General features: G+C 40.3%; 1 protein-coding gene across 2 annotated transcripts in view; it reads right to left on the bottom strand.

Moving 5' to 3' along the window:
• Positions 1-20,458, bottom strand: part of dgkb (diacylglycerol kinase, beta) — a gene marked incomplete at both ends in the record, with an annotated part of 74,221 nt that overhangs the window by 24,688 nt on the left and 29,075 nt on the right. For both annotated transcript variants that reach the window (XM_079227697.1, XM_079227698.1), the window contains 5 exons: positions 9,625-9,785; positions 11,284-11,373; positions 12,023-12,108; positions 17,838-17,912; positions 18,543-18,616. In XM_079227697.1, the coding sequence (XP_079083823.1) occupies positions 9,625-9,785; positions 11,284-11,373; positions 12,023-12,108; positions 17,838-17,912; positions 18,543-18,616 (486 nt within the window). The remainder of the gene's footprint in view (positions 1-9,624; positions 9,786-11,283; positions 11,374-12,022; positions 12,109-17,837; positions 17,913-18,542; positions 18,617-20,458) is intronic.

The raw sequence follows: 20,458 nt of genomic DNA, 5'->3' as shown, positions 1-20,458 counted from the left end.
ATTACTCAAATTACTCCCATTTAAGAGCTCCTGTTGCAGCTCTACAGTGTGCCGTTTAAATGGACATCATGCTAACATATAAAGTTATTCAACTATTTGCCTTTATATTCAAAGCATCTTCTTCCTCATTAACCAACTTTACCAACGTCTCCGACAGTGCAGTTGCACCTTGCGTGTCCCTCGTGTGCATTTCTATAGGATACAAGAAGCTGTGTGCGGGAGGTGGCAGCATGGTTGAACCTGGGCTGGAGAGGCATTGACAGAAAGCCTGATGAACAGCACGCTGTCTCCACACAGGCTTATTAATTAAACACATTGTGAGTAATCACAGCTCCCAGCCAACCTACAGGGTGCTGCTGACACCACGGCAACCAAGTTGTTTTCTCCCCCCCACTCCGCCTCTCCCATATATATATATATATATATATATATATATATATATATATATATATATATATATATATATAAATAATGTCACTCTCGACCTCCCTCTCACCCATTCTGACTCCGCCGCCGCCCCCCCCCCCCCCGCTGTGCCCTGGGGCATGAAGGGCAGCCTCAGTGCAGTTCTCGGTGTTACAGTGATACAGTTCATGTTACATGTGTTAGTGTGGTGTGACTGAGAGACACCAACACCACCTCCGTCTGGTAAGACTGTTATGTGGTATTTCAGTGTTAACAGGATAAACAACCGAGCCGCCAGAAGGAAACTGTATTGTTAAAAAGTCTCAATAACCACGCACACCTGTGATGTCCTGAGTGAGCACACTTGTACGTCACAGCAGCGGGATTGGAAGTTAAACCGCTGGAGCTCAACCAAGACATGATTTCGTGAAGGTGTTGAGTTACTCTTAGAGGATGAAAGGTCACTTAAGTTCACCTCTTCCTGCGATCTCAAGCAAAAGCGAAGCATTCTTAATTAGCTTGAGAAAAATCCCCCAATTTCAGATGCTAACCTTTTGAGTCCCGAGTAAAGATAATGACCTAAAGAATCATAATCTGCAAGAAAAATCACAATAAAACAAAGCCTGTTACGAAGGAGTTTCAGTCAAAAAACAGTGTCTTTCGGCACAAAAGTTATAACCTTTATGCCTAAACATGATCGGATTGGTGCATGCTGGGTATCTAACTGAGCATACATTTCCGCATAAGAGATGTGACGCGTTCTAAGAAACCTCCCCCGGTCACATAAGCCTGCGCAGTTGAAAATGTCAAAAGAGAGTAGGAAGGAAAAAACAGTCTCGCCACATTTGGATTTTTCCAGGTACTAATATAGTACACACAATGATCTATCATACTTTATTAGACTCCTACAAGCTCGTAGGGTTACGAAGAAGACTTTTGCAAAAAAAAACACTCATATCTGACGAATTCAACATGAAATCCTAACAGCCATCAAGATAATGAGAGCATACCAATAATAAGTGATCAGTTATCATTCTAATGTATTACAAGGCGTTTATTCAACTAAACTGCACTCAATCACAGCTCGAGTGTCAACTTGGGGTTAACGTTGTGAAGTAAAACGAAAAACGCTCCAAATCTCCTTGATTAGGTTCAGTGTGGAGCATCATGGTTTGGTTTAAAATCTAAATCAAAATTAGAGAAAAATGTGTTTATCTCGAAACATAATTCACAATGCAGTTTCCTTGTATGGGAACGTATTGGGACAGGGCTGTTACTGTTGAGACGTATTAGTTGTGCACCATAGTTATCAAGTGGCAATAATGTATCACTTGACTAGTGGGGCAACGCTCACATGCACTAAAAGCACACGCAGCAGGTCATCATTTCTTTATACTAAAAACATCCGTGTTCATCATATCAGTAACGTGAATAAGTATGCAGAGGACCCCGCCAACAGATTGGGAAGTCTGAATCTGTAATGAAGTACAGAGGGACACTGAAATTTCCTTTAATTTACACTTCTAAGTCCGGCGTCAGCAGAAACATGCTGGCAAGGCCTTTGTGAAGAAAACGACTCAAACTCTGAGAAACATCTCAGGAAGGAGAGAGAGAAAGTTGCCGTAAACTTTTTACGCTTGTTCCTCCCCCCCCTTTACTAAAGCAAATCCGTTTTGACCCGCTCCATTTTGAGTGGCACTACACTACAGGGAAGACCCCCTGCTAGCTCTCTGTACAGAAATTTAGGAGAAGCCAAAAGAGGTAAAAAAAATAAAAAAATAAAAAAAAAATCAATGGAGCTTCTCTTGATGTCTCTTCAAGACGCTGTAAGCTGAAGACCAAAAGAATTCTTCAAGATCCCCGCAGACTCACCTCACACTTCCAGCGCGAGCCAGAAAGGCCAGATGATGGATATATCTGAGAGATAGTAACTTGATTTTCTTACAAACAGGACAATAGCTGCAAACAAGAGAGCAAAAGCGAGGAGTGGTTGTCTCCCCTTTGGTTTGTGGTCTATTATCTGAGATCTGTACAAGTGGAGCTGCGGCTTTTGCAACAGTAAACAGCGATTTCAAGCAGCCAGTAGTGGGTGAAGGCTTTTGTCATTCTCCAGCGATGCGGCGTTCAGGTGCTCGAAGTGATGAAACTTTTTTAAATGAACCGACACTGAAATCAACATTCCAAGAATATTTTCAGATTTTTTTCTTTTCAATATGGATATTTATCAGAACATGGCAGATAGGCAAACATTACTTATACAATTATAAAATTGAATAACAAAATTTAGGAACAAAACTTATTTGACAAAATTACATTTTGAAAAAGAAAAAAATTCATAAGATATCATTTTGAGTAATAAAAATAACTTTTTTGTCGTCTCCACGATAAAATGTTCTCACCACCAGTGTTTTAACTTCCCACCCTGCTGCAGTGACGTAGAAGTGCACTCCAGGAGTACAGTGTGACGTCATAAGGTGAGGTTAATGGTGCAGACCTGATTATATTTTCATACATGTGTGGTCAAAAGTGAAAGGTCTTTTTCTTAAAAAGGTGCTGAAATTAATGCATTTTCTCCAAAATCTTTAACTCCAAGGTGATACCATGCCCCAACGCTTGTTCCCTGGCATGTTCTCCTCTCAAAATGTTGATCAACCGTTGTCTAATCGGACCAGTTTTTAGAATCTGAACAGGAAAAAAAACTTTACCGAGGTAATTTTGCCCCAATTTAGTTTGAGAAGTTGTTGCTTTTGGTCATTTGGTCCTCAAAGTAAGACAATATATAGTTAGAGAGAGCAGTTGAGAAAGCAGTCTCAGCACAAGGCCCATCTAGCTGTCCAGGAGCTTTTTGATCCAATCACACAATGTTTAAATTATCATTTCTCTGAGCGCTGGAACCACTTTCTCGACTTTTAATGTTGGCACAAAAGATCAGGTTAAAACATGTACTCTTAAGAATCTGCTGATGAAGATCATGTGATATAACTGAGCGCTCCAGAACAGCTACTGAATGGGTTTACAAGGTTGAGAATGAACTCAACAAAAAGAAAACAAACAAAAAAACATTTTAACAACTCCATAACTGGACTCTGTCTACTGATGAAGATCACTTGAATTGATTGAAAGTTGGTCAACTACTAGCAATCCATATATAAATAATTGACACTCCAAAAGCAAAAGATATCACCAATAATAAGTAACAAAGAAAAGCAGAAAAAAGTTGAAAAATTTGAAAAGTTGGGGTCAAGTATCCCATAATGCATTTAATTCCACCTTAAAACATTTACAAAGCTATTTCTTTTTAACATTTTAAATTTTGTACTTTACAAATATATGAGCAAAATTACAATTTCTTTATATCAAAGACATAACAAATGTCAGAAATGATCTGGCGCCTTGTTTAAATAAATAAATATAAGAAGCCGTACAACCTAAATAAAAAGAGGACGAGTCAGTCGCAGCATCAACATGTCGGACACGTTCCCATCTTCCTGACCCCGTCGTCATCTCTCTCTCTCCCCCTAGCTGCCCTCAAATAATTACCAATGTAAAAATCTGGCACCCAAATTAATACAGGACATGTGTAATGTCCTCTCATAGCTCAAAGTTTAGTCCAATTATGAGTGGGCCCCAGCGGTTTGATGTGCCTTTCACTGCGGGGGAGAGTAATGGCTTTGACAGGAGCGCCAGGGTCATTAGGGCGACTGACTGCATTATGGTAGTGGAGCGCGCTCAGTGATTAGTTCTGTCTCTCACCCCTGGCCCTGATTGAGATCATTACACTTCACGTCACTTCCACATCCTCCCAAAGGGATGGCGGCCATTAATTCTCAATCCAACTGGGCCGTGGCAGAAGGTTAGGTTGGAAGAATTTACCCCCCTCCCCAAAAAAAGGACGGTTCTTTCACCTGAGTTTTTGGATTGAAATGACTTGAAATGAAATTAGTTTCCGTTTGCTGGTGATTAGAGGGGAATGAGAGCAATCAGACAAATAGAAAGATAGAAGTCATCTTTAAATGGCTTCAGATTCGAGCGCACGTCGGTGGCGACACTCTTGCTGATCTCTTGGTTTTTCGATGGCGTCATTACAGAAACAATCTACTCCCCATCTGCATAATCTCTAAAGGTAATTACTAGCTTGACTTGTCGCGTAATCTTTATTGTAATTTTCGATGTTTTTCGTTCCAACGGAAAGCTACAAAAAAAAAATTGATGCAAAAAAGAAATGTGACAAGAAATATTATATCACACTCAAATCCATAGAGAGCTCAAAGTCTTCCTAATCCCCCCCGAAACAACTTCATTTGACATCGTCACGCCCGCTGGGTGCTAATCCCGCTAACAGAGCAGAGACAATAGGGCTTATAATGACTTTGTGAACCCGCCAGGCCAAAGCTGCTTTCTCTGGTTCAGCAAGAAGGAATCAAGCTCTTCCATTAAAGCAGGAAAAAAGGTACTGCTATGTCTACGATATTGTAGGTTTAGTTAACTGCATGAATTTACAAAAAAAGTGGCTTTAAAATTCCACAACATCTGGGTCGAACATTTACCTCCGAAAGACAATACTAAGTAACGGCCACGCATCCTTACTCTGCTTTTCCAAAAGATTCCTCTGGAAGAGTTTTTCTATAAATCTATACTATCATGTAACTCCTCCTCTTCCTCAAAGACTTTCACATCACTCTGTAGGTTTGTTTATTTATTAATTAACACGCTTTCTGGTTATCTCTAGGTCCAGTAACTTTTTTCAAGGGGGGCATGTCAGCTCCGTGTTCAGGCTCCAAAGCGTCGTCCTGACCCTTGTACACGTGAGGAGGTTTGTCTGGTTGTACGAAGACATTATGCAGCTTCCCTAAATGTCAACATCAACACAGCTGCAGATACATGGTTTCCACTGAATAGGAAGAAACAGAAGCTGTTAGACAAATAAAACCTGCAATATTTATCTCAGAGATGTAGTGGAGTAGAAATGTGCAATTGTACTTAAATACAGTAGTTGAGTAAAGTTACTTTACAAACAGAACGTTCTATATATTAGAGACTACCAAGAGGTGAAATGTTTTTTTTCTAAAAGGGGATTTCAAATATTACAAAGAAATGTAGATTTTCTACAATCTATTCTTTAGTTACCGGAGATATTCTTGCTACAAAAAATACAGTATAAATCTAGGTTTTTTGACTCCGACTCCCTTCACCTTGCTTCCTAAACACTAATTTTTTTGTGTTTTAACAATGTTATATAAATAAGGCTAACAGCGTATCGTCATGCAATGGTTCCCATGTCGTCATACAGGGGAAACATTTTTTTGTGCGTTTTCCGACAAAAACATGCGAACACTTGTCTTTTCAAAATAAACGTCCAACCTCACAGGAAACAACTCAGTTAGGTTTAGGAAACAAAAATACTTTGATTGGGATAAAATAACAAAAGGAATGACCAGCCTGAATAAATCTATGTAGGGAAATATTGTTTGAAACATGTTTTTTTAATATCTGTACTGGCAAATGAATGCACTCGAACATCAGCCTTCTGAGAGATTTATATTCCACTGTACCCACTTAGCCCGGCATGTTCCGTAGACAAATGACAACCAGTGCTCTCCTCTATCCCAATGTTAACAAGACCCGGCCGCTAAAGTCCTCCGACATCGTCATTAGGGGCCGAGGCTGGAGGTGTTATTCAACTAACATTTGTGAGGCCATGCATCACTTATGTCGCCGCCGCAGCCCGAACGTATCTCACAGCATCGCCTGGCTCCCTCCTCGGCCACCCTGCAAATGTCAATTACCATATTTCCCTCCTGACATTTATCAGTAATGGCTAACATGAGCTACGTGAAATCAGTGTCATTATGTTGGCGATGGATGGGAGGGAGGGGCTCGTTTATCAATCACAGGTGGTTGAGGCTTGAGCACATCTCAATAAAGGCCTAACCAGAATGTGATCAAAACAAATACATTGGCTGATTATTGCAGGTGGGGGGAGGGGGGGGGGGAGTCTAACTTTAAACAGACCCGAGAATTGTCAACAATTCTCCTTGTTCTGTTGGGTTAAGCTGTTTACTGGCACCTCTGCTGCTCCGCGCTGAGACTTTGTCACCACGATTAAACTTAACTTGGGCGTGAAAGGTCTAAAAAGCTGCCATATGCTCCTTCCTGCTGCAGCACTGCACTCTGCAGTCGCTGTCAGCTAAGGTTTGTGACGTGCTTCAGAAGGTCCTGCACAAACATAAAGTTACACAACCCCGAGAGGTGAAATCTGCCATTAAATATAGCTCCAAATACATCTTAAAAACATGAGTGGGATGTGAAAGAAGAGGTGCTCCTGCTATCCTGCGTTTTGTTCCATGATGGTGCAAATATTAATACGATTATAAATCCATTAAAGAGGCAAATTACCCCTTTCCTTGTGCTATTGTACACTTTATATGAGCATTTGCAGAGAAACATTGATCTGCATGTAATGCCGTTTCAAATGTAGTTACTATACTCAATACAAATTATTTGCTGAATAACAAACAAAATAATAGAAAATAATGATGGAAGATGGATTGATTGAAATGCTTTTTTTATTTGGCTTTTAAATTTGGAATAATTCAACGTCATATTTTAATAGTTGCATTTACATGATTGCTTCCCGTTTGTTTTGTTATACAATGTTTTACTTACTGTTACTGTTTATTTGCATTGTATTAAAGGAGCTTTACAAATACAAATATCTTCACTATTTAACTGTTTTCTCATAATTGAAATATGAGTTGAAAAAAAGGTGGTATCTTTTTATTTATACTGAAAACGTATTGGGAGTTGCAGATATTGTCAGGTTTTTTTTTCTACTTGGGAGCTGGTCCCATTTAACACTGAATAAAAGAGACTCGCCATGATGCAGGATCACACAACAATGAGGTGTCAGCCAGTAATCATTAGCTACGACTCTAAACAGGACTTATTATATGTGATCTATGAAATTACTTCTAACTTCTTTGTTTGTGAAACAACAACACGTTCCAGTTTTCTGAGCTTAGAGGCCTTCACACATCTTTTTTTGTGTAGCTGTTGTTTTTCGAATGAACCCAGACAAAGCTGCTTTTTTTTTCTTCTTCTTTTCACATTGTGTGAAACGCCCATTTTTGTGAAACAACAAAACAGAGGCTCTGTAACCTGAACCAAGACGGCACACCTTATTACTCCTTTCAACCTTGACAAAAGCAGCGCAGACCAGATCCACCTATTCCGTTCCTATCTTCCACAATAAAAAGTCATAGACGTATATAATATTCAGTTTTGATCATTTTTGTTTCTTTTATGTGTCCCGCGTCGTGTAAAGGTCATAGGAGCGATCGTTCTGGGTAATTTTGGATATAAATCCGTAACTAAAAACAACAGAAAACTTTAAGTATGAACTGGAGAGTTATGAAGAGGTACGATTAAATATATATATATATATATATATATATATATATATATATATATATATATATATATATATATATATATATATATATATATATATATATATATATATATATATATATATATAGGTATAGGGTTGGGGGTAACGAGTTACAAAGTAACAGATTACAGTAACGATATTACTATTATAAGTAACGAAGTAAAGTAACGCATTACACTCAAAATATTGGTAACTACACTACTTTACTAGACCTCAGTAACGCGCTTTCCTGCGTTACCCAAGCCATTTTTACCCGTCCGAAAAGTTCTCTATTAGTGGCGCACGAGTCACACGACACTTCCTGCATGAACAATCTATCACAGAACTCTGATCTGAGTGATTTGAGTGACGTAGCTGCTGGTGCGTAGAAGGAGGGAAGCGGGAAATGGATGAGACGGAGACGGAGACGGAGACAGGAGGGTTCAGCCAGTGGCGATATTCTCATTTTAACTTTGTTGCTCGAAAGGGTAAAAATATTAGTGAAAAATGCACTCTGTGTCCAGGCGAGAGGTGTCTTTCGACTGCTGTCAGCTGTCCAGTCACACTGACCTTTTGGATTTTGAAGAGGAGTTTTCCTACACGGCAGAAACAGAAGTCATGGAGTACTTAAAAATACCCGTATCTAACTGTGAGGTTCTCTTCAGGTTCCCTAGGATTAAGGATATTGCAAAGCAATACAACACTCCAATATCATCAAGTGCACCTGTCTGTAATGAAGTGGAGCTTCTAATGAGGACAAGACACGTCTGGTATGAACGGAATCACTTAACTGGTGAACTGCAGTATTACAACTGTTAAAGCGATTGAGAACGCGCTCTTGCACCTGACATGTATATATTTTCCACACGTAACATCAACATTAGTTAGCGTCAACAAGCATGTATCATTGTACTTTATGCCTTCAAAGTAAAAGCACTTCCTGTTTACATGCTCTTCACAATAAGAGTAAATCATGTAATAAAAAACAAGTTACAACACTGTGGAAAGGCTTTCAGCCTGGGCAGTATTGTTCTGACCCCAAGGAGGAACAGGCTGTCGGATAAAAGATTCAAGAGACTTTTACTCATGCGATACAATCGCTATTTTGAAGAATAGAGAAAAATGATGAACTTTATAGGATATAGTGCACTTTCTGTTTATTTAGGCAAAGATGAAGTGGATTTTCTGTTTATTTAATTGCATTTTCTGTTTCTATTTTTTGGGTTAAGTGCATTTCTGTTTCTATTTTATGGGGAAAAGTGCCATTAATTTTTCTATTTTTCTTAAACCACTACAATGATTCCTATAACAAGCTGGTTTTGTTCTTAGGAGTCAGCCCCCATTTGGTTTAGTGGGGTCTCATGTTTCCAAAAGCCTGTTTTCAATGTGTTATGCTGTTTGACCTGAATGTCCCCACCATACACAGCCTCTTGTATCCTGTTGTTTGTGGATTTTAAAGTGAGGCATATTTCTTTGGTCAGACAGTGTGAACAGGGTTAATGTTCGTTCAAGTTAATGGCTGAGTTTTATATGCCATTTTGTTTTACATGTTTACAATTACAATACACTATGTGGAAAGGCTAAGAGATGCCCTTTATTGAAAATAAAGTGATGAAAGGACCTAGTTCAGAAGTAACTACCCCAACACTGTGTGTGTGTGTGTGTGTGTGTGTGTGTGTGTGTGTGTGTGTGTGTGTGTGTGTGTATATATATATATACATATATATATATATATATAAAAAGATGACTGTCTCCTCAGTCCCGTGAATGCCGACTGAAGTCCGACTCACCACTCCAATGGAGAAGTAGTTGTTGACGATGCTGTAAGGCACCGGGTCCCCTTGCTCCTCCTTGTCGGTGGGCGTGACGTCAATCTTCCAGCGATCCAGCATCATCTCTGAACTGTTCTCGATGTCGCGCATTATCTTCAGGAGGCTCTCGCCCTCGTAGCCTCAGGACAAACAAACCACGAGAGGTGCGTTACAAAGGGTCTGAGGCTTTTAGGTGACTTACATGATGAAAAACTGCCTCTGATTTCTTCCAGGTTTATTGATTTTTAGGGAGGATGTTGGACGGCTCTATTTCCTTTTTATTTCTTTGACATAGGCTTCCAACCAGAGCTACAGAAAAGGGATTTATGCAGCCAGAAAAAAATGCTGATACTAATAATCACTCAATGTGAATATATATACCTTTTTAACTTTAATTATTGTAACTATCTATCTAATTTAATTATTAATAATTTAACTAATTTAGCTCTAAAGTATCAACGATTTTGGCCTTAAATGTATTTAAAGCAGTGGTTCTCAAACTGAGGGGAGCCTTTAGATGCTGTTTTTTTCCCATTTAAAAAATATAAAGGGTCTATTATTTATAACCCTTTATTAATCCCACAGTGGGGAAATTATTTTCTGCATTTTACCCATCCTTTTTAAATCAAGGAGCAGTGTGCTGCTCCTTAATTATAAAGCAGTGTCAGTGTCTTGCTCAAGGACACTTCAACACGCAAACTATGGGGTGACCAGGGATGGAACCGGCTACCTTGTGGTTTCAGGACGACCACTCTCCCCCATGAGCTACATGAGAACTTTACGTAGTACAAAAGTACAAAGTACACGGACATAAAACGTTGTTACGCCGTTTACAGGTTACGCATGCGCGACTCGCCAATTCTTGGCGTTTTGCCAAAAGCCTACCTCCGTGAGAGGCTTTTCTTCTGTTGCGTCTCTCAAAACAGCATTGAGCATGAATTGAGAGTGGCCGTATCAAATCTACAACCTCGTTTTAAAAAGATTTGTATAAAGCAGGTTCATTGCAGACACCAATACTGATACAACATGATGGCTGACACAGATCTGCATTTTGTTTTGCACAGGTTGCACGTTGTTGTTATTATCGTAAAAAGATATTCAGTGCAAAACAGGTTAATTGCAGCCACAATAGGCCATTTTTTGTGGTGGGGCATGAACATTGTTCTTCCTCGAAAGTGGGGCGTGACAAAAAAAGTTTGAGAACCACTGATTTAAAGTGACTTTTCCAAATGTATTTTGAGTTTTTCTTCCCTGACAAGAATAAAAAGGAGAAAACAAATATCTTTCATTAAAAAAGTTATATTTTAGTCTAATTAATGCAAATATTGGCTTGTTTCTACTGAACGCTATATATTTTCATTCTAGAGGTCCCCAGTGGGTCTCAAACCCCTTGTAGTGTAATTTAGCGTAAAGATCAATTAGATTAATCAGCTGATCGACTTCTTTGATCTCAAAATGATTTGCCTTTCTCAGTATTTTGATATGATTGTAAACTACCTCTTTTTACTTAAAACAATATTAATGATAATCATAATATTCACGCTGGGCTAAAGGATGGCACACTCGTTAACGATGGATGTAATAAGGAGAATGGAGGCCATTCGATTCACTGCAACGTGTCCATTTTCCTGTCAGTACCTCCTCCCCACCGCAGACATCTTGCCAGGTCGTTGCCCGTGCCAAGAGGAAGTATGCACACAGGTGGGTTCCTGTCCAGGTTGGCCTTATCTGGAACAGCGGGACAAAAATCACAATGCGCCATACGAAACAAGGCCAAACTGAGAAAACTAAACTCACAGCCAAATACTTGCAAAGAAAGCATCAACTCCACTTGTACAACTCCAAGTCAATATGAGCGTCCAGTTGCACAGTCTATTTCAAGAGACGGTTATTACCGCTCTTTGTTTTGATTGATAAAAAATTGAGGCAATTTTTCAAAGCCAGAACATGTCTTCAAGATCAAATAAAGAAGGCCAGGTGTTTTTTTTATTTTTTTCTCTTCCCTCAAATGATGACTTGTATGTTGCTTTCCAACTCACATAATCATCCCACTTTACCACCCTTGAATACGCTGGCTCGAACGTAATGAAAGTGTTTATATATAAAACATAACGTACGCTTTAATATCTCAGGCTGAACAACAAGAGCTGCTGCTGGCTTTGAAAAACTAATAATAATAAAAATAATAAATAAATAAAACAAATGCAATTTTTTTCCCAAAAAAGAAATGGAGCGTTTAATTAAGTTATCAGCAACGGACGCTAGTATGAAGCAGATGTACTGAAAGCACTTCAGCTGCCTTGGGCGCGTGTAATGCACGTGAAATAATGAATAGGACCAGATTCTTGATATTATAAAAGTACGATATATTCTGTACCTATGAAGTCCAGGATCCAGCCCACAGTGCCGTCCCCGCCGCAGGCTAACACTCTGAAGTCAGGAACATCTCTGAAGAAGTTCAGCCTGCAAACAAACACAATCTTTGTCTTTATCTAACTGTGTCATGTAGGGCTGCAACTAACGATTATTTTAATAATCGATTAATCGGTTGATTATTTTTTTGATTAATCGGATAAAAAAGCAAAAAAACATTACATTCCAACCCTTTGTTCAAAAACAGAAGCGACAGTGCAAATTCACAGCGCAAAACATGTTCAGAAAGCACAAACAGGTTGCTCCTTGAACATCCCCGAGCTGTTAATTAAACAAATTAGATTAAAATGGACTAAAACTAAAAACATACATATGTATGCTTTACATCTGCCTTTTTACTGTAATTGATCTCCTTGGAGTAGAGGCTGCTTTAGCATGCCCTGCTTTATCAATATGTATGAAACACTGGGACAGTGGGAAGCTGTACTGCTCCTCTCACGTCTGTTTGGACCGAAACCTCCAGGCCCAGCTCCACCTCATCTCAGCTCTGCATCAAGCTGCGCTGCATATAGAGTCCTCTTCCTTAAACTATTTCATTCTGGGCCTCTGACGACCACGAAATGACGTTGTTGGCTAAGTCCAACTACGTGATTTGATTCAGTCTACTTTGAGTAAAAAAACAACCTGCAGCCAGATGCGCCAGTGTGCCGATTAAACGTTAACGAGTGACAGCGTGAACTGAACCAGATCGGGGGGTTACGGCATGTTTCACCACGTTACGGTTTTTTACAAGCAATACTGAACTGTAACGTGATAGCAAGCTAGCAAGCTGACTAGCTTCCATTAACAACAAGTTTGAGGGAAATGAAGCCGCTGTAGACGCTTAACGCTGGTTGGCCAAGACTCGATACGTCACATCCAAGATGTTCTATTTTTGCTAAGATCACGACTTCAGCGTTTCTCAGTCTCTCACTCCAATCTCAGACACACTGGCGGCTCTGCGCCGCTCTTTTTTTTCTCTCCGCGACTTTATGACTGCCGTAATAATCGCGCGACACAACGAATCGATAATGAAATTCGTTGCCAACACTTTTGCTAATCGATTTTTATCGATTCGTTGTTGCAGCCCGAGTGTCATGACCCTTTTACATCCATCGCTTTATAATGATGAACTTGAACACACTAAAATATTGCAAAATCTGTATTCTTCTGACCTTAAGACCCAATATGTACAAATACATTAAAGGGATAACTCCTGTTTATTATACAATCATTATTATACCAAATAAGGATATATTTCATGTTTTATATGGGCTATGCGTCAACGTCATCATCCTTTTAACAGGAAATAAGTTGTGTAGGAGTTAGTGGCATCTATAGCAGTGAGGTGGCAAACTGCAACTATCTCAATACCTCCATACCTCCGCTCACTCCTCCCTTCACAGGCATTGAGGATAACTACGGTGGCCTTCAGGTAAAACATTTGGTTTGTCCATTCTGGGCTACTGTAGAAATATGGAGGGGCAAGTAATTAATGCAAAATAAATCCTCTAAACACTGCCCCTTTAGAACTTATTTGCAGCTAAGGTGATGGTAATGTTTCATTTTCTGGGGACTTCTGAAACATATCCACTCTAAAGATTCATAGAATTAGGAAAAGTCGTCAAGTATCAAGCTATTAAAAAAAAAAAAAATCAAAGTAAATTGTTAAAGAGACCCAGAGGAACATCAGGGTGGAGATTGGTACAGAATTATTTTACAATTATATGACCTTTATCTTTAAGTTTTATTTTGTAAATCCAGTTGGTCTAAGTGAGTGACTAAACAGTTAAAATTACTCTATTAAGTGCTTAAGAAGGTCCCTTGTTGCTGAAATGTCTCTGTGGAATACAATCTGTGTTGTTAACATCATTCTGAAGTGTTCCTGCTTCCTTTGAAGTTTTGATACTTGATATCTTTCGTGTCATATTTTATAACAAGGAATGAGTCATTTATTTTCTTCCCGCTAAAAAAAAAAAGGATTTGGTTTGATTGGGTGTTAAAAGAAATGACAATTAGTTCAGACATATCAGCTTTTCTCTCGCCGATGAAGGAGAACGTTAAGTGTTCACATGACAGATCTGTGTGCTGATGGTATCGTCGAGCCCACTGCTCCACTGCAAGCCCCCTCCAATCCCACAAAACAACACATGTCGCCCTGACAATGACTCATTCGACGAGCTAGCCCGCCTGTTGGAGGGCTAATTGGATCATGACAGGCAATGTTCAGTCCAACTTCTTCCGTTCCTTCACAATAACAGAGCCCTAACTGAATGAGCCAGCCTCCGAGCCTCGTATGGCGGGTAAATGATTCGCTCAATTACTCTCCAACTGGGACCGCAAACCACATTAGACGCAAAACAGACGGCCGCGAAAACATGAAAGGCAACTTTGGGGATGTTTAAATACCACGAAACAAAACACTTAATTTGCCGCGATTGCATTAGCGAGGCTGCTAATTGACAGCGGCGTGTGCGGCTGCTTCGGTCCTGCGGTGTCCGACAGCGACCGTTCACCTCTCTAATGCGCGCGGCGGTGCGTGCGTGCACTTGACGAAATATTAACAAGGTTACAGCGGGGCGAGGTCATCTGGAATGCTGTCGGCTCTGAGGAGAGGCTCTGGCCTCAACTCCAGACAGGCGATGTCTCGGGGCCACGTGCAGGGACATCAAGGGAACAGAGACAAAACAGTGGACCCCGAGGAGGTTGTGTGCCGCCGTGTATTTATTTTTTATAAAGCCACAAAGAGTCCACGTTCCAGATCTAATCAAAGCCAAACAGCGTGGCGGCACGGCAGAGAGGCGGTTCTGTATGTCGCGTACCGCCAAAGTGGCAAAGGAGCCTTATGCATGTAAATGAACCATTCATTTTCTTAATCACAGACGTGAACCATAGGCAGCCCGCCGCCGCCTGCACCTACAGTGAGCTGCTCGTCTGTATGCGCGATCACATGTGGGACGTCGAGTGTCACCCGTCTCCATCTGTCAGTCATCGGTGTCACCCGCTCCCCCCGTCCGCACGCCGGTTTATGCATATGGGGCCGCCGCTCGACCCAGGCTACAGCATGATGCTGGCGTCTCCAGGATTGGTTACGGGGGAGCCCACCTCATTTGTGTCAGCGCTGCGTGAGGGAAGTGAGTGGAGGGTCTAATAATAAAAGGCCTCTCTTGCATGTGATGGAGGTTATTATTATTATTATTATATGCGAGCAGCCTGTTTGTAAACAGAAGATAGTTAGCAGATACGTCTTTTTCTTATTTCTCTTTTGATGTTTACGACTATTCATGTCATAGTTAATTTAAAACACACTGAAAAATCTATATATATTCTTTAATCTTATCATTTTGAGAGGTAAAACATTTGTTTTGTGTTTTTTTATTTTTATAAATGAAGTAAAATCAGAAATGCAAATAAAATATTTTAGAAGTGCGTTTTAATTAAACATGCTGTAATAAGAAAATGTTCATATTTCAGTTTTGTTCATCACATCTGATATCTTGGATCGCTTTACATTTTCTTAAAACAGAACATTTTCCAAGATGGCGGCACGTGTAGACGCAGGACCGCTCTCTGTCCTGACCAACGGCGTAGGTTTGCATATGGACCATAGGGACTAGGCACAACCAAAGTTTGGGAAAGACACAATTGTCCCCACAAATACGGGAAAAATATTTTGCACAATATATTTGAAAACTCATTCGTATTATTATCTATACTATGTTCGTCGCCCAGAAGAGTGAACAATACATTTCCACGTTTTCCAATGCGCCTTCAAGCCTGCGAATCAAAATGCTCTCATTTAATTGGCTGAAGTAGCGAGTCAGAAACACTACGTGAATCTTGATTTGCAGAATGAGAGCTGGCATTAGTAGTGGTAAGCTACTAAAATACGACAGAAAATAACAAAGCCTCAAATTAGTATTTTGTTTGGTCTCAGCATTGATATTGTTGCCCCTTTTGTGCTTTATAGATAGGAAAATGACACTCAAAATGAAAAGAGATATCTGAAGTTTTTTCACCCAAGTCGTTGTTAGTTAGCTAGTAGTAGACTATCTACCCACACAGTGCAAACCTGCATTATTTTGAAATGCATTCAGGAAACTCAGAAATCCAGTGACGATGCAGTGCAGGATGAGGAAGCAGCAGCTGGAGCATCAGGGCTTCAGGTGAGGTCTTACTCACTTAGGCGTTTTATTAAGAAATACCATGCATTAGCAAGGAAATTGAAGGACGTTTGGGGAATCTGACCTCATTTAAGTGTTGCAACCTTCAAACGAACTGTCCACAAACACGTCCTCCTTTGGTTTGCAACTTTTATTAAAACAAATCCCAGGTTAAACACAAGCACACGTTTTGGTCTTCAGCCTGCATACTGCACGTCTTCGTCACTCTTAAGGAGACAGCGCTCTCTTCTACAGGGTCAATACAATACTGTCTTCCCTTCAGTCAGTATGTGTGCAGGTAATCAATGTTCTCAAACATTGGAATAACAACATATGAATTAACTTAAACACACATTTAAAGTAAATTTTACAGTCGTAATAAATCAGTAAGACATATGAAATAACCTATTTCAGGGCGCTACACCAGCACTTTTGGATTGTGAATTATGTGATGTTGAATAAAAAAACAAGGCTGTTCCATAAAACCTGAACCTATTACCTAAATATTCTAAATTGCTTTCAAAATAAATACATATACTACTCATATAAGGTCTACATTTATTAATTAAGGCATTATTTTGAAATGCAGTCTGGAAACTCACCTGCACTACATCCAGTGCAGATGTAGGGCAGCTTGAGGAAGCAGCAGCGGGATTATCAGGGCTACAGGTGAGGTCTTAAATTTATTCTGTGTTGAGGTGTATTATCATGGCTGACAGTGTAAACATTGTCTACCTGTTTTAAACAAATTAATATTTTTATTATTATGTTAAAACATGCATGTGCAGCCTAGGCTAAGTTTTCTTTGCTTTTAGGAAACAGCAAATTGAGCCACAGTGACCTTCAAGGAAGGCAGTGTAGCAGTGTCCTGGACACGGGGAGTGAAACATACCAGGACAAGATTTATCTAAAAGATGTAGGCCAACCGTTCATCTCTGTGAATGATAGACGGAGGTATCTTTTAATAAGACATGAAAATAAAATAAAAGTAGCTAATAATTGCATAGAGGAGGAGAGCACTGTATTTATAGCCTATTAAGTGCTGCAGAATAGATTTATATGTTATACTGTTATGTTTAAATCACAGTCCCTACCAATGCTGAGACCAAACCTACGCCCTTGGTCCTGACCATGTGGTGTTTTGTTCTGTTTCAAAATGTTTGGCATGTTTGGCATTTCTTGGGATCTAGTGGTGACGTTGCAGAATGCAACCAACTGAATGTAAACCAGTGGTAACTCTGTTCGTCGAGCTCAAAGAACATCCATACTAGTATAAAAGAGCGACAGAAGTAATGCGGTGACTAATTCTTAGTTTCAGGTGATTTAACACTGAACATAGTTATGAATATTATATTCCATTTCTGCTAAAAAAAATCCCCAGAAATGCTAAACGCTGGACCCTGAAGTGAAATCGTTAATGTAAGACGTTTACTTAAAAAAAAGGATTCTGAGAGAGCGGTATTACAACTTTTTCTTTTAGGCACGAGTACTTCCTCCACCACTGCTTAATGGTAAGAACCGGAGGAATGATAACAGCAAACAAAACTGCCTTCATGTGTATATTTGCACTTATGGTTGTTAAACCTTTCCTGATCTTTATCGATAAACACCACGTACCCTGGCATTGGTCCGTTCTTGGCCAAGTTGTACACTTGCCTCGGGTTCAGAAGATACTGGAATTTTCGGTAAATCCTGCAGGAGTAATTATGAGGAGAGAGAGATCAGAAAAAATAGTCAGGACAACAAAAAGAAAGTCACAACGCAGACATTCAAAGATAAAAAAACTAAATCACAGATTATGCTTTAAAAAAAAAAACGTGGTTTTAGTGTCAGATTCTGTCCTGTAAGCGCAGATGCACACCGGCGTCCAATCAGAGCGCAGCAAGGCAGCGGACTGGGCAGCGAGGTGGGACATACCCAAAGACATACCCTTGAGGAGAAACCATTAGAAAGACTAATTCATTTTAATTTAAATTTCATTACATCAACTGGCTGAAGTCATATTTTGATCTCATAATTTAAACAAATGAGGGCCGGCGTAATAGGGAGTGAATGAATATGTTTCAGTAATAACCCAATTAGCCCTGGGTTAAAGACGGGGGACCAGCAAGGGACGTGGCAGCAAGGAGGGCGTCTGTGGAGAGCCGGCGGTGAAGGCGGTAGTCGGCTCTCTCCTGGTCGACGCTCTCCAGGTTGTTATTTGACTAAATAAGCCCAGAGCACTCGGCGGCTCGAGGCCACGCCGCCGCCTTTCCCCTCCGCGGTGGAGGAGCGGAGCCTCAGAGGCCTCTTGTAGCGTGTTGAGACAGATTGTGTACTCACCGCTCTCCCTGCTTCCCCCCGCTCTTCGGATTGACAAACACTAGCAGAGGATGAGTGCCCTCTATTGTTGTGATCTGAATGGGAGATGTCAAAACAAAGCGTTGGTGTTTGGAGACTGCAGGAAGCTTCACAGGAATTCACTTTCAAGCCATATCCCTCAGACGTTTTCTTTTTTTTTTTAGATCGAGTCTACACGGTACTTCCAAGCAGTGCCAGTCATCCGATTCATTTCATGGCTTTCCTGTTTCATGGACGCACGAGCGGTACCTGGATGTAAGGCAAACTGCGGGCGCTCACCATTTTCTTTGCCCGAGTCCAAATCTAATCTTGTGTTAATTATAATAATCTAATTATAAAAAAAGAGAACAGTGATAAAGTCCTACAAAGAAGAAAAAAAAAAGTATTTCTATGGCAACATTTTATAAAATAAATCACATAAATAGTCTGTTTCTGATTAGCTGAAGTAGTATATTCAAAGAATTCTATGAAAAGACCAAAAAAAAAAGCAATTATTAGTCATTATGTCAATACTTTCAGACTTTCCCTGCTATGTCTGCGTTCATTCTTTCTAAAGGTACATATCTGTTAAAAAAAAAGCAGCTCACAATATATCTAGTTTAATAAAAAAAAAAAATGTATTTCTTTTAATCAACTCAAACAAGAGATATAGTAAATTTGTTTGGGAACTATTTTCAATGGCGGATAAATACACATTAGTATTTTTATTGAAAATAAACTACAGTGTCTGTTCATGGTAATAAAGGATCACGTCAGCCAGTGCAACAGTGAGACTCATCGATGTGTTTTAATAGTTTTCGTACAACAATGGAGCTCTACGTCACCGAGGAAGAATATATCACAATACTTCTTTGTTTCTTTACGACGATTCCAATGCTGATTTTAGTCATTTTATTGGATTTAAAGAATACTGCATGCAAAATATAGCACACCGACTAAACAATATTGTGCATAGGCTCCACTTTTGACTATAGCAGAAATGACATTTTTTCTCAGAGGTTATGGTGGCAAATGACATCTGATGCAGGCCGGGTTTCAGAAGGCAGACAGCCGTTGATATACAGGACAGTAAAGCGACCCATCCATCTCTCAGCCAATCAATACTCTTAACCTGATGAATCATGATTCACTATTCAGTCGTAATAGCCATTTGTCGCCGCTTCCTAATTGGCGGGGCAGTTTGTCTCGTGTGACGTTCGGGGAGGAAAGGGGCTTTTTTTGGGGGGACGAAGAGGGAAAAAAAGGCCACGGTGCCGGAGGCCGGACTCACAAAAAGCAGCCACACAAACAAGCTCTAATCCGGCGGCGCCCCGTTTCAGTCGTGCCCCGTGCCCTTCCTGACACAGATGAAGCGCTTAGCTCCCCCTGTCTGCTATCCCAGCAGGCCGAGGGTGAATTAATGAGCTCCCCTGTCCTGTCCAGAGTGATCCATTACTTCCTGTAATTATAAATAATAATCTTGATTATTACGCTGGTTAGCTGGCGAGCGCAGAGATGGATTGTGCCTTGGCTATGATTCATCATGTTTCTCTCCCAGCCAACGCGTAGACGGGCAGTCGCCACAGACGACGGCAGGTTTCCATCGCCGGCGTGCTGGCTGACAGACAGAGGGGATCTGAGCGGACTGGGCTCCGCCGGATAATACTGATTACTAACGGACTCATCACATGACCGCCTGCCGAGGTTAATTTCAGAACAAAAAGGTCTGATGCATGAATACAAATGCAACAATAAATGATGAGGCGGCTGGTTTACAATTGGTGCAGAATGCAGCAGAGAGGCCTCTATATATATCTCCAGTCCGGCCCGTTGGTTTAAGATTTCATATTTGGAATTATGTTCATGGCTTTTAGCTTACAGCTGGCTCCTTTTTTACATTGAAGATGAGGAGGAGGAAG

This window comes from Taurulus bubalis (genome assembly GCF_910589615.1).
Source record: "Taurulus bubalis genome assembly, chromosome: 12".
Taxonomy (NCBI): domain Eukaryota; kingdom Metazoa; phylum Chordata; class Actinopteri; order Perciformes; family Cottidae; genus Taurulus; species Taurulus bubalis.
The sequence above is the reverse complement of the archived record's forward strand: the minus strand, read 5'-3'. Positions and strand labels throughout refer to the sequence as shown.